Source organism: Lingula anatina, chromosome 1 (assembly GCF_051362555.1).
Source record: "Lingula anatina isolate TDL-2025a chromosome 1, LinAna3.0, whole genome shotgun sequence".
Lineage (NCBI taxonomy): Eukaryota > Metazoa > Brachiopoda > Lingulata > Lingulida > Lingulidae > Lingula > Lingula anatina.
In genome coordinates, this window is record NC_141767.1 from 34708343 (window position 1) to 34724095 (window position 15753).

General features: G+C 37.0%; 1 protein-coding gene and 1 non-coding gene across 4 annotated transcripts in view; both read right to left on the bottom strand.

Annotated features, from left to right (window-relative positions):
* Positions 1-295: 295 nt before the first annotated feature.
* LOC106171969 (orexin receptor type 2) overlaps positions 296-15753 on the bottom strand; it is a 30800-nt gene continuing 15342 nt past the window's right edge. For all 3 annotated transcript variants that reach the window (XM_013552502.2, XM_013552503.2, XM_087001409.1), the window contains exons 3-6: positions 4897-5299; positions 3964-4114; positions 2590-2714; positions 296-2263 (exon numbers count right to left, since the gene is read on the bottom strand). In XM_013552502.2, the coding sequence (XP_013407956.1) occupies positions 2046-2263; positions 2590-2714; positions 3964-4114; positions 4897-5299 (897 nt within the window). In that variant the 3' untranslated portion in view covers positions 296-2045. The remainder of the gene's footprint in view (positions 2264-2589; positions 2715-3963; positions 4115-4896; positions 5300-15753) is intronic.
* On the bottom strand, positions 6701-6782 carry Trnas-gcu (transfer RNA serine (anticodon GCU)). The gene has a single exon. It is a non-coding gene; the product is annotated as a tRNA-Ser (tRNA).

The following is a 15753-nucleotide window of genomic DNA, read 5'->3' on the forward strand; positions in this document are numbered from 1 at the left end:
TCTGCCCGGAGGTTTACTTAATTGAATTAGTGTAAAATTAGATCAGTGTTAAAAAGAGTTAAATGGGAGCACTGCCTTAAGAGTCGCTTCAAGATATACCAGTAGTTATTCTGCAGCGTCCTAAAGGCAACTGTGAATAAAGGTCATCATTTGATTATGCAGACTACAAAAAGATTCGTCCATGTAAATGCTCGCGGTGACAATCACAATTGCGGTTGGGATGAGCGCAACTAACACATTTTCCAACGTAAAACGCAATCCTTTCTTGTCAGATTAAAAGAATAGACAACTATCGCAATATTTATATCATTTTACTTTAAACATTAATACATTGATGTTTATACAGCCTATACAATCCATAAAATTGCGCGTAAGTTATCTCTTGCATACGCACACGCGCATTCTTGACAACATATATACACAGAACTCTTAACTACATTAAACTAGTATATATACAAGTCCAATGTTTCTTGAGCTTCTTAAAATACGAAGTGTGGTGTGAATTCACATAAGAATCAGAGAAGCCAAACTTGTTTTAAGACTTGCCCTTACTTTTCAAACAGCACACCAATTTATCTATAGACTAAAATGCATTATGATTAAATCCGTCGGTTCTTCCTCTTTGTCCACATCGGCATCCATATTTGAAAGTCAAAAGCGTCTAGCTCCACAGATACAAATGATTCGACCTTTTCAAAATACCCTAAGTAACCTACTCTATATGTGAAACGGTTTTTTTTTTCACTCAAAACGCAATTCTTCCTTTTCGGACGTACTTTTTAAACTACAAAACGTGATCATCTACATGTGTAGATCTAGATATTTTAATATTAAAATATTCGTTCAGTTTTTGCAACATTTCAAACAAAGATGTACCGATCTCTTGGGCAGTAAGAGAAACACAGAAACGCTGCTCTCTAGTTCACTTTCCTGAAGGGCATAAGCTCAGTATCTAGTTCAGGAATTCGTCCCAAATCCTGTGCCGAGGATCCATAAATTACTGCATCCCACAATCTGCTGTGGCGGCCATTCTGGAAAGCTATATAAAACATACAAAATACACACAATATCCTCTCTTTCCCGGTGCATTTATAATAACATGCTTCAACCTTTTTTCAAAAGGATACTAATCTTAAGTATATATAATATCACATACCTAATTTTATCACAATGAACATTTGGGTGAACCGTAATCATGTGTTCTCAGAAACAAGGCTGCAGATTTTAATGTCTAGGTAAATATTCATTAATAAATCATGTATATTAAGACGAAGAACACAGAGAACTAACAAAGAGCTACCTCTAATAGTAGTAGTAGTTTATAACTAGATAACTGTTTAAATATTCTATCATACATATAGTTGGTGCTACATTAAGCTCTAGTCCTACGCGGAGAGGAGAAGCCAGGGATAAGGGAACATTAAAAGGGTAGATAGTAGATAGCCGTTCACCTTAATTTGATATAAGTGGACAAATGGGATGGCCATTATTTGTGCGAAACAGAAACACAGAAGAATATATATGAATGTTGCCATGTGAATTCCTTTTAAAACCTTTCTAAGGTACTGATGACAATGGTTCGTGATATCCAAGAGAGACAAAGGAACGCCTTCAAATTTAAGATGTATGGTCGATAAGTAACCACATCAATACACCTGACGTACATGCCACTTAGAAATTGTTCTGAACTCAAACATAGAACCCCAAATCCCAAGAACTTCTTGAAAATGGGGATGAGTCCTTTCAAACCCTTCGTTGTATTTAGCACAATAAAAATCTATCGAAATCCACCTGAAAACAACATATAAGCAATATTTGTGCGAAAGGCACGTCGATGTTGTTTCTTTGACATGGGAAAGCTTTGCATGAATGAGTGAGCATGCGACACAAAAAAGGTAACAATGAGGGTACATCGTGCCGCCATCTTGTCTCCGTAGTGATGACAATAAGGTATCTATCACCACATGTGAAGGTTATATCTAATAACTCTAAGTTGTCAACACCCATGTGCCATATGTGGAACACCTGCCATGCAGAACATTTCTTCAAGCTTCGGTATGCAATGAGGTAAGGGTAATATGTTCGGTTCGGTCGCTTGTGGAACCACGGTGACGGTGCTTAAACTCACTACTTTTGAATTTGTACGTGAGAGTTCCGTTGCCCTGGCGGCCGGAAGTCACCCTGTACGCAGGCGCGAAGCTCTTAGGGCAGCAATACAAACAGCACGCGCAGCATCCGAGTTTGAACTCCTTGCGAAACTTGGCTGAAAACGAAAAATAAATTGTTTGTTTACATTATTTGGAAAGATTGAGAGAGATAAGACATTATTATATTTGGGTCACCACCGTATAAATTGGTAGTTTTGACATTCATTTTTCTGGAAAAAAGTGCACTGTTTTAGGCAAATCACGTTAAAGACCAAGTCAACATCTATCACATTGTGCATATCACTGAAAATATCCCCCCGCCAAGATTTTGCCTACCTTACCTTTGAATACCAATACATGTCGTTCATGTAATTTCTCACCAATTATTTAACTATTTTACATTTCAATATACATTCATCCATATAAAAGTACTCATACATACCGCTCATGAAATTATAAATGACTGGATTAATGGCACTGTTGAAGTAGCACAGCCAGTGGGCAACTATGACGACATTCGTCTCCGATTCTTTGTCGACAAAAATCATTGTCCCCAACCCAGTGAACCTTGGTAGACAAAAACGATGTAAAGTTAATGTACTATAACATGGTGTAAGTCGGAATGACGCTCTGAATTTAGCCTCAATTATTTACGTTATTTTATATGAAGATAGTCACACACACACACACACACACACACACACAGAGAGAGAGAGAGAGAGAGGTGAGCCGTTTTCAGTAGAGATAAACAAAAACGAGTTGATTTGAGAGTGATGATTAAGGCAGTTCCTTCAGTACAAGGTGAAAAAAACTTTCACGAGATGTTAGTTTTTCAATATTTGTGCTCAGTCCAAATATTCATGATATTTAATCAAATGAACTGAGAAAAGCTTACAGAAAACTATTACATGAGGAATGTAAAATTGCTATTTATACGCATGAGCACATTTACGTGTGAAACATCGTTATATGTTGCCTGAATAGTTGTCTGAATGAATGAATGAATCTTGAGCGCGAGACTTGTCCGGACAGTGCCATTTTAGACAGCTATCAGTAATGTCGTGTTTACAGAACTGGAAAGGCATAATTAGAGGAAATGTCAACTTGGATCGCTTTCAACCATGCTGCATTATATAGCACGGAAGAACTTCCAATTTACAAGAAAAAGTAAGTTTTTCTTTTTTTCATATCAGGTGAAAAAGCGAGGCAGATATTTTTCCATGTAGAACGCTAAGTACATTGTTATAACACTTATTGTAAGGCCTTTTTCAAAATTCACCAAAACCTAGTAAAATTAAATCAATATTTTCTTGAAACGACATATCTAAAATGTAATTCGAAGATGATTACATAAAAGACATAATATACAGTTTTACTGTAATGTTTCCTCATCCTTGTGAATCCATATTTGTCAAACCACGAAATGATAATGAAAATTCCCCATCATCTAGTGATGGCTTTTATTTCTACAATGCTTTCACGAAAGAAAAGGACTGACAGTACTGGTAGTGTCAATTCCCTATGCCATGTGCTCGAGATAAAATGCATATAACGGAATAAATAAGCATATTTGGCTCTGTTCTCACAACTTTTAGATCGATCTATCACCGCGGGGAGTCTCACTAGATTACTGTCAGATAATCCCCCTTAAGTGTCCGTCCCCGCCTACTACAAGCTTTAAGGGGTAATTAACTTTCGTGTCCGCCCGGCTGACAGCTATTTAGCGTGAACCCCCAGGGAGTTAGGTCGATCCAATGTAGGTCGATCTAATCTATGAGAATGGGGTGTAACAGACGGTGATACATATTCGTCTCACCTCAATATGTTGATAAGATACACAGGCATATAGCAGAGAGCAAACATCACAACTACAGCAATCAGCATTTTCGCCACATTTTTTCTTGACTGTATCTGGGACTCGATTCCTCCCCGCGTGCTGTTGCCCGTGCTGCTGTACGTGCTGCCACCTGACGACGAGAAAATGACAGAATAATAATAAATGATTGATATATGTCGCAATGACTGCAATTAGTTTGATATTCACTGTGCCAATCAAAAGCTATTATCGTCAAATACTTTTTTGTGATGTTTTACGTCCTGCCACCCGATAGAGATAAGAATCAGACCCACGGCTTTCTGTTCATCGTTCACTGCTCACCGACTGTAAATAAAAACTCTTAAAACTCAGCCCCCACCCCAACCGACATTCTTGAAAGCCATCAAGTTTAAATTGTATTACTTAAATCCCGAAACTTTGGCTTAACCCTGTTAGGCATTGGTAGAAGAACACATTTTACGGCTTTCTCCTGAGCAAAAATCCATCAATAATACATTGAGTGGTATAAAACGCGCTTATTAGTTCATATGCAAATACTCCATATCTGTAAAAAATATACAAGTTGATGATGTACACATGTATGATTCAGACGTTTTACCAGCGCCTACAGCCATTAATGAATAACAGTTGATACATTTAAATTGCTAATGGTGCAAGTATTGAATTATTTAAAGTGCAAAGAAGGTCAAATCAAACAGAACTATTACCCAAGGTTGCAAGTTAGGCATCGAGTTCAACATATGCAATAGAACATAGAAATGTAGTTTTTTTTAAATTGGCAATTATGTCAAAGAAAAAATTCTCCGTCCAGGAGAAAACATGTAAGTGTGAGGACGCCTAAATTCAAAATTTAAATTACATCAAGAGAGATATGCAAATGATATTTTTTCTCGATTTGCTGAGTAAATATACCTCTTATCTCATTGGTACCCGGTATGGCATTAGCCCACAAGCATCTCGCTATCCGGATATACGCAAACGCCATCAAACCCAGGGGGACGAAGAACATCAACACCATCAGACAGATTTGATACTCCATTTGGTTCTGCGACGTCCAGACCTCACTCATTACTGGCTGACAGTAGGTCAAATACACGACGCCTAAGTCCTCGGCGTATCTTTTGGGGATTTTGTAGAAAGTGTCAACGGCGATGACATCGGGGATGGGAATCAAAAGTGACACTATCCATATTGTCATGATAATGATCATGGCTCGGGTCGGGGTGCTCTTCAGTTTAAGAGGGTAGCAAATGGCATACCATCTCTCCAGTGCAATGGCCGTCAGGGTCAGGACTGACACGCAGACAGACGCAGGCTGGAAAAAAAATTAAGCAGAAACAAGTGTTTACGCTGTTAGTTTCTGTTTTAGGAAAATTAAACGATTCAGTTTCTTGTTTTCCCTTTTCAAATTTTTTTGACTTCATCAACAACTACAAACCTTTAATAATTCTTATTAACCGATTATGTGAATTTTAATTTTCGAGTCCATAGATAGTCCATAGACAGGTACACATCTTCATGTAGATAGATGGATGGATAGATAGATGGAAAAACAAAACGACGGACGAAATGGATGAATACACATTTAAAATATTTCATTATGGCATCCCGCCTTACGTTAATTAGACGTCTTCCAAAACAAATTGCTATTTACATTTCATTAATAGCTAATTAAAACATGTAGTTCTCAGGTCATTGTATGCTCAGATGGTGAAAAAAAACGGGGGAAAGAAGGATATTAAAAAATGAAAATATAAAAGACTTATTGTATAATCTGAAAAGAAATATAAGATGCAGTGTCCCAATGAAAAGCCAATGACGGGGTGAATCAAACCAAAAATTAATGAATACGATGTATTGCATCCTGGCTTTCGGTGCTCACAAAGACGACTCGACCAAGACCCTTTGATTAAGGGTCAAAATAAGTAAAAATAAGTTTAGTCTCCTTATAAACGATAAACCAAGTTTATATATACAAAGAAGTCAGAAGAGATGAGTACACCTAAACAAGTGCGAGGTATTACAGTAGTTACCCAAATAGCGCTAAACGATTCCAGAGATATACTGTGTGAAATAATGTACAAATGCCAATAGGGCCCTGTTCCGAAAAATCTCTGTTCATGAAAGAAAAAGAGAGTGGAAAAAGCTATTAAGGGAAGCGATAGAGATGGTAAGAGCAGACAAGTGTAATTTATTTCAAAATATACCAGTGCCTTGAATTTTCGCTACATTTCATTCTATGCTGGTAATAATTTATTTATTACATGTTTTTTTGACCTTAAGGTAACCAAGGTGATGCCTTATTTTGAGGCTTTAGCAAGAACATCAAAATTGCATTTTCCTACGTAAAAGCTTTTCTTTTTTTAGTCACAGAAAAAAAGACAGAAAAGAAAATAAACAGTCTCGATAAATGTAAGGTTCCTACTTTGAAGAAAAAATCGATTTCGTAGTAGTGCATTGAATCAGGTGGATAACCGGCCGCATTTTGATAATTTTGGTTTAATTCGGCTCCCTGTTTTGTTCATTAGCTCGTATAATTTAATTAGAATTAAATATGAATAAAACTCAGATGTAATATACGATTAAGGTCTCTAAAACTAGTGAAATGAGATGAAATTCTTAAGTTGCGGGGTGTTTTTCATCATTAGAATAATTTCATTGTAAAATTGAAAATCACCGACTCAGATAAACAATTACAGCAGCAGGAAAATGTTATCGACGAGGATGGGATTCGAACCCACGCGGGGAGACCCCAATGGATTAGCAGTCCATCGCCTTAACCACTCGGCCACCTCGTCCTCTTGACAAAGGGCCTGATAGACTGGCTGGTCGTTAACTCGTCCGGTAATTTGCCATCTAGGTAGATTAAAGTGATGATTTACAAGTTTTTAAGGCAAAAACAAATTCCTGAATTTATGTACAATAATCATTCCTTACAAACCACCAATCTACCACAAAATACCTAATAAATACACGTTCTGAATAGTGGATATTTAGGTAGGGGAAAGAAAACTGATCATTTTTCAAAAAGGACACAGCATATGTCTTGAGATATAAGCGCTGGTTAAATCAGATATTAGAGAGGTTTAAGATAGCAAAAATTATGTTGGACTTTCAAAATATGCACATATTTACGCAGTCATGTACAGGATATATTATACATGTGCGTAGTAGAAGGGTGCAATATGTGGAAATCTAATCAATCGATCAGCAACGAACCACTATTGACAAGGGCTAGATATAAAAAAAGGCAAAGACAATTCTATATATTCGTTCTTTGTAGGTACAGTACAAGTACGTACTAGTCTAACTAGATCCGTTTCACTTCAGAAGTGGCTTTGAAGCGTAGAAGCTCGTTCATGGCGAAACAGTTTTATTTGTGATATTTGGCTATTAGCATGAAAAGTATTACACGTTATTTTTATAGGAGAAAAGCAATTGCGCAGAAAACTAGATAAAATACTTTGAGGTGACGTTCCAGTGTGCCAGAGCTGCGGTGTTAAAGTAGCATCTTAAAGTTTACCTAAGTTTACCAATGAAAACTTTGAAAGCGGTTATGTTTCCTTTTTTAAATTCATCAACACTCACAGATTTCTCTGAGGAAAAACGTCATAAATCGTTGCCTGTTGGCTCTACCCTGATACCAAAACACGATGCAAAATCATAAGACATCTTGAAGAACGGGATTATTACAAGCAATATGTTTTCCGAATCACCACTAGCTGAGATTTATAGTAGTTAATTGAATTCTTGGTTTGGAGAAATCATCAAATGTCCGCACTGGATGATAATGCTTTGCTTTAAAGCTTTTCCTCCACCAAAGAGCATTCTTTTCTTCGATTAAATGATTTGCCTAGCAAAGATACCAAAGCCCCTGTCTGTGCAGTAATTGGTTCGTAATTCCCAACAATCTCTAAACGGTTTATGTATTTTTATTTTGATCTTTTGCAAGTTCAAGTTGTTCGATTCGAATAATCAAAAACAATGGTTGATTCATCTTTATTGTCAAGTTCAATGAATGCCGTGGTTTTAAGGCAAACATCCTGTCAAATAAAAGCAGAGGGGTTTTAATGCAATATTTAGAAAGTTCTAAAAAGTATATTTATTGGGCCTAATGGACGTTGAATCAAATGACAGTAGAACCGTAAGGAGATTAAGTCGAGCACCGCCGCCTTAACTCATCTTTCCACTGAGGTCTCAAATTCAGTGGAAACACTCAGTGGATAACTGATTAATAAAAAATATTATAGATCAACCGTCATTTATCTCAAGCACAAGGCTCATTTGCCCGAGTAGAGACGAGGACTTGTGGCATTACCCTTACACGGTCACTGGAGATGAAGAGGGCTGATAAGAGTCAGTTCAATCGCAATCAAATCTGATTACGACGCTCGAAGGTTGCAAATTAATGGACGATTAAAAGACCCGAGGATGTCCCGATTGCCTGGGTGTACATAATAATAAAACGCCGACGGAGCAGTATGAGATACATGTTAATAAAATCGCTTCGAGTTCCTCCCCCTTAGTTAATCTCTCAATCTTTCCCTCACAAATACACCGTGAATATAAAATAAGAACATTCTAATCATTCTGGTATAACAGTCTTTTTGTGGTCCTAATCGAAGTGAATCTGCTCTTATTCGTTTTATGCTAATGCCATTCAATAATGCACCCACTCTGATTTAATTACGAAGATTAGTTGCTCTCACTTCGACAAACTTACACGTGTACTTAACCGGTATTTCTCTTCTCCTGTACTTGCATTGAAGGCATAGGGGCAGTTCAGTTGCTTTCGTTTGTGTAAATGATTAGGACAACTTTGCTTTACAGTGTATATCTGTGCTCCTCGGGCCGCGTTACTTGTTATAAACCCTGTTCAATATATGTGTAGTGCTCAAAATTTATGACATGACATGATCTTCTTGCAGCCAACCGAATAATATATATATATATATATATATATATATATATATATATATATATATATATATATATATATATATATATATATATATATATATATTCTTTTGTTCCTCGTTTTTGTCAATGTTGGGTCTGGTAAGCAAGGGCATCTCATATATGAGATTCATTAGAAAACATGCCATATTTAGCATGACATGTTGCTCGCTTGTCTCTGTCTCTGTGGACGGGATTTGACCATTGACATTATCCCTTTTAATTACCAGTTTCGTTTCGCAAAAAGTCGCCGACCTGAAGACGTAATGGATTGTTTTGACTTATCAGCTATTAACTTTGGCTCTGTGAAAGCAATCATATTTGGTCTGTATCTTTTGTAAGTATTTGTAACTCGATATTGACAGTACTCTTTCAAATTTTTCAATCGGATGCACCCCAGTGGATATAATTTGACATAAACTTCATTCCGCTTTGATATCCTAGCCCAGAGTTCTTATCATTTGTGTCGTTAGTTCTATTATTACAACTCTCATGCGTTTCTGGTGAATATTTTTTGGGTGCAAGAAATCGTCTACCGTGGTAGAAAAGAAGCTGTTCACTTTTTTATCATTTCAATTTTTTCTGAATATATGTCTATGAATATTTTAGAATTTATATACATGTAGATGTACTTTACAGGGGAAAGATAGAAAGAAAGAAAGAAAGATAGATAGATAGATAGATAGATAGATAGATAGTTGCACACATACAGCAAAGTCCACAATAAAAGATACTCCCACATCAAATGACCGCGGTGTTAGGAGCATGTTAGACTATATGTTTTGCAATGCAACAATAAATTTGTGCAGAACTGTAGGCAGTCTGCTATTTAAAATCAAGGGGAAGTTATTGAGCGATTGCACTCGCGGTGAAGAGAGAAACGTGTTCAAGCAACAGAATACTAAGAACTATTAGAGAAACATCGTGCATCTCGTCGTTCCAATCATTTCCGTCGCCTGCCAGTTTGAATTTTGAAAATACCCGTGAATTCATTTCTTGCCTGGCGTCAAATCGGATTAATTCCAGTAATCAGGAAAGAATCTCAAACAGAGCCACTTATTTGCACAATCCTAGATAAATGCTTTTTTCTCCAAACAATAACAATGACATAAAACGCCGTTAGATGGCCTTCATTAAATCCATAAATCGTAGTTGTTATTATTGAACATTATCTCGTCCATTTGTCTCGGCCTGTCTCTCTGATTGTCTTGTCTACTTTACTTTTCAGGCTTCATCGTATTCCAGTTGGGTCTTGAGGAGGCTTTTAACTGTTTTCTATACTGTAATGGTCCGTCACAGGGGAGATGCAGAGGTCTGTGAAAACGCGAGGGCGATTACTAAAAAAACTTTGTTCAACTCTCCTGAGGGAAGGGAGGTATCCCTATAGGGCAAAAAAATCTATGTCTTCGAGATTGGTTTTGCCAAGCATTTGGTACACATATCGAAACAGTGTAGACACATTAAGATGGTTCATATTGCGTCTCAACTTATTTTATTTTGGCATATTTTTTTTAAATTGAAAATCCCAGATAAATTGCTTTTTAGATCCCTTTGGTCCGAAACTCAATCGTAGAATCCCAATGATTGCAGTTAGGGTACAGATTAGGTTATTTTATCATATTTTGGGCAAAATCTGTCACCTGTGATTGGGCAATTAAAGAACCTTGCATTCCGTGGGACAGATAGCTTAGTCTATGACACGAAAAAGCAGTCGATATATTTGTCTATAGTAAAACGATGCTCTGATCGACACACCGGTCAAAGCAGGGACTCAGAACTGACTCGATTATGGGAAGAGTAAACGGCGCCATATACTTTGCAGGTTGTCGATGATCTTTACATTACAATATCGGCATTAGAAACCCTTCCGTCCCTGTACGAAGATTTACTATGCTAATAAGCTCTACAGCTGTTGGATAACATGTAGATTTCCAGCTTGGGTGTCTGACGCTTCTCTTCGATGTGAAATGCTTTAGAAACGCGCTTCTCAGGTATGAATTATGTGTGGTGCATCTCTTTCATGTATGATGGGGTGATGTTGCAGGGGATATTACCAGGTGCAATTATGTTTAAAGGCGCTAGAAGCAAGAGCAAGATGTTTGGATTCCCTTTCCAAATATCAAAGATCAGGAGTCGTTCCTCTAAATTTACCATCTAAGTAATTACGCACCAAAAATCAAAATTGAGAGGTTAAATGGGGTCCAAAAGTACCTTAAGTCAACTAAGGAGCCGTTATATAAGGGGTGTAGTGGAATGTGATTTGATTCCGCGATTTTTCCGCATCATGTGAAATCAGAGCGTTCTCAGTGTGCTGTAATTAAGTGCACCACTTTGGTTAAGACAAGTGTTTGAAATGTGAGCTCACCACATCAAAAACAGAACCATCAAAATGAAATTTCTGAAGTACATATTACTTGTAGCAAACCTTACAGTACCATGAAATTCAACTTACATTTCTCACCTTAAACTTTTGCGAGCACAATTATTTCATAGGACCAAAAAAAAAAAAAAAAAAAAATTGTTGGGGTATGATACACCCCGCTCTCACGAGGTCGATTTGGTTTTGTAATAGCGATGCATACATATTTCTTCGGGGATACATTAGTGCATTCGCCAGGCACTATAATTTGCAAACCCAGTTATTGGAATCGCAATCCCAGAACCCGACTGTGCTGGGGCGAAATTCCAGTAAGGTCGCGCACTGCTAATAAGACCTCATTCTTTAGGTCACTTAACACCAGCTACATTTCTAAGATTCAAGAACCAATATATCAAACAAAAACTCATCATTTGATTTTAAAAAAATCTATATCCTGGTAAAGCATAGAGAACAAAGCACAATTCCCCGTCTGTCTACACGAGCTTAATAAGGATTCTTTCACATGAAAGACAACTGATAAGACCAAATGAATTCTCCGACTTATCCGTCCTACAGCGGTTTTGGTTTGTACATTTGGGTTCTCCGCTGCTTGATACTGTGCGGAACTTAAATCGCAGCGGGTAAGGGAATGGCTTGTCAAAGGATGGACGTTTTTCAATTCTTATTAAATCCTCTTCTCCCTTTCAATCGTTTTAATCAATTGAGTGAAGGATGACTTCATTCCTCATAGGATTCGGTCACTTAAGACCCAATGTCGTTGAGGCGAATGTAATTACATCTCGATCACGTATCTTTTTTTCCAAGAGACATTCACTCAGTTAAGAAAGACACTTTCAAGATCAATTTTCTTCAAGTGTCTTCATTATTCCTTTTTGATAAAGGAGTCACTTGCCATTTTCTTTGGTGGAACCTTCTTTGCATATACTGTGCCATGGTGCCGAGTTTATTGCATATTACCTCTAAAGAACTGTGACAGAACGTTCGTTCTTTCTGCCGAGTGGTTTTATTTATTTTAAAGTTATTAACAATCGCCACTTTTAGATATCTGACCACTGTTAGTAGATTTGTTTTGACGGTCGTCATCAATGTTTGTCATCAAAACTTATATCTTATTCCCGACTGTTTATTGGAATCGATTATACATATGGCATCAATATGTGAAATGCTATCGAAAATTCAACACGCGGCCATAAGCAAAAAAAAAAGAATGTTTTAGTGTTTATTTTTTCCAACTTGATTAATTCAAAATACACTTTGGAACTACATGCATGTGATATGTTCGCCAATTTAGGCTGTTAGAAGCCGCATAAAAATAAAGGTGGTTAAAAGTAGCCAAGTCCTATATTTTACAGTTTTGCCCAACGGTTTACTAGGTCATAGTTTCGAGTTACCCCAAACGAGGTTCTCTTTTTCGAAAATACGGCCATGCGGAATGAGTGCTGATGAAAATGTGACTACTTGATGGCATTTCTCGTAGAAGTTTAGCTTTTGGTAGCTCCGTTCCAGTGACGTCTGCTGCTCTACTGGAACGAATATTCTTGTCTTATAGAGATGAACTTTTAGGATCCAGAAGCCGTACGACGTACAAAATGTATTGTTACTTTTCTGTTCTTTAATGAGTGTTAGGGATCAAAGTACTTGAAAGTTTTCTACCGGAATCGGTGGCGCAGTTGACATTATTTCACGACCAAAACAGTCGCGTTGTCTTCGTATGAATAAGAAGCCAACAGTCTGTGCCATATAGTCATATACTGATGATGTATTCTTTCATGAAATAAAAATATTAAATAAAAAAAACATAGATATATGTAGGTTAAATTTCCATTTCTACCGTTTTTATGTGCCCACAGTGTAACCAACTTTTCACCTATAGTTATTTCAAAAGTCACGTTTATACGCATTTTGATTGTTTTAGTTTTGTAAAAGATATTTCTAAAGTGAAAGTTAATCCTAATTCTATTCTAAAATAATGGAAATTAACGTGATTCTTTTATAAGTGAAAATACAATAGTTTGAGCTAATTCTCATAGCTTCATGCAGTTGAAAAAAAGGGTGGCAAAAGATATGGCGACATCTTGCGTGTCTTTGGTCGGTCATACGTAAACCCCAATGAGCATGGTAATCTTATTCCATTTGTGTTGTGATAAACTTTAAATAAAAAAAAAAACTTTTGAAAATCAAAGTGCCAGATCAGTTTTTAAAAACCCTAATACAATAACCAATTTGTGACTTGGGTTAGGCGCAGAGCGTAATCAATATCTTTGATTTTCTGAGTAAACGTGCAAACGTGGAGGTCAAAGATGATGGAATCGCGTTCGGTCTGCATGCCAAATCTCACGAATTTTTCTTCAATTTATAACCAAACTAATAACCAGTAGCGTAAAAAGTAAGAGTGGCCCTTTCTACTTTATTCCAATCCCAGGCGTCCGCTCTGTGGGACTTGTAAATTGAATTTATGTCTAACAGTCTCGGTAGTCGTTAACAGTATTGTATAAGTTTGTCTATTACTGACAAAACAAAACTTGAAAAGGATGACTCACCGTATACTTGAAGTGGTTATTCAAATATTCACTTCTCCGTAAGTGATCTGTTTTCAAGAATGTCCGTCTTTGCCTCGAGCCGGGACAGTAGATTTCACATTTTATTTCCTGTATTCCTTATTTTTAATAAGACTTGAAGGGATCCATCTGAAACGCGTTCAAGATAAACTAGGACTGATAATTTCACAATAACTTGCAACTTTCCCCCAAGGCCGAAAGATTGTCGACTCGCTCGATAGTTGTAAGCTGTATTATTGTGCGTGTCTTCTGTAATTGACAAAGGATACCCAAGGGTTAAAATAAACTCTTTTGCACACTATTCTATCTCCTTTTCACTTAATACTTCACAATAGCGTTCATTGCCCCCAAAATTTTACATTGCGTCCCTCGACACAATTGCGATGGTGCCTGGGCAAACGTTTCGTTTCATTGGTGCGTCGATCACTTTCTGTTGCTTCGGTCTGTGATTCTTAGTCCTTTTTTATTTGTTTCGTGTATTGTTTATCATGATTTTATCTTGTATCTGTTGCCACGTATTGGGAATAAGCCATTGTTCAAAGATATCTGTCTTACTAAATAGTTCTCTAAATTTGCTATTGACTTTGTAATATTTAATGCGCACAGCTGTGTTCACGAAAAAAATGTCCCAATTTATTGGCCATTACTGCTGATATCAAACTCCAATATAACCCTATTACAGACATCTGGTTGTTGAAAGCTTTGATTTTTAGGCATAACTCACAATTTCCTTATCCAGAAGACCTATTGGTATTTATACGGTGCATCGCCATCATTAACATTTCTATTTAGCTGTCAGTCGCACAGCTTTAAGCCAAGGAACCATCATTAAGTCTATTCTTCACTGTTGGTCCTTATCACTCCTGTGGGGCCGTTGAATTGATGGTGATGAATAGGAACTCATGAGCGCGTGGGGTATTGCATAATCACCTTTTAATTAGCCACAAAAACAGACTTCGTTTTGATGTGTGTGCGTATAAAAAACTGACCTTGAAGCCGAATGGAGGTTGGCTTCAGAAACAAAAGACGGTCTTGTAAACAGGACATTGCATGATTATTGTACATAATAGCTGCAAATTAAGACATCTCTTCATCGACTTGGTTACAGGCTACCCAAGCTGAAGAGTGTGACGTGGCAATTTGTATCGGGTAAACTGATGGTAATGACAAAATATTCGATTTAACGACGGCTCGTCATTCTACCCACTTTTCTTTGGGCAGGCAACGTAATAAAGTTGTCAAAAAGACAATAGTGTTTGGGAATAAGGGAGTACGAAAATTGTATAATCGGCGTTGAATAAGTCATATAAAAGACGTTTCGTATTGATGTGACCAAAACCACCACAAGGACATACACCATAGTCCATGTTTTGCAGTTAATAAGATGCCAGAACGGAAGAGAATCCGACAAGTAGAAAGCATAATTGCGATTCTTATCCCTTAGAAAGAGAGAGCAGAGCTAGAGGACTTTAGATTGGAGAATTAGACCGAAGTTAAAGAACTTTCATGTAAAGCTACAAATAGGTGTCACAGGCAAAAGAAATTGCGACAACCTGAAAAAAAATTATTCGATGAGAAACGTTTGGTGATGTAAACGCAGCCTTTTTACTTGCTTCTAAACTTCAGTAGATTTTGGCATACTGAGCTAAAATATGTTCTGGCACACCGGGGGAAGATTAATTATTTCTCAATTGCAAAATGAAAACGATTTAGATCAACTAATTATGCTTGACTAGTCACAGTGCTTGAGTAATGGAGTCTAAAATGATGTATATTCTATGAATAAAAACGACAGATCACACTTCAGATCCGATTAGTTTGTAAATATAAATAAACGAAACAAATAATAATGGGAAAGTTAGGAAAAACTACGGA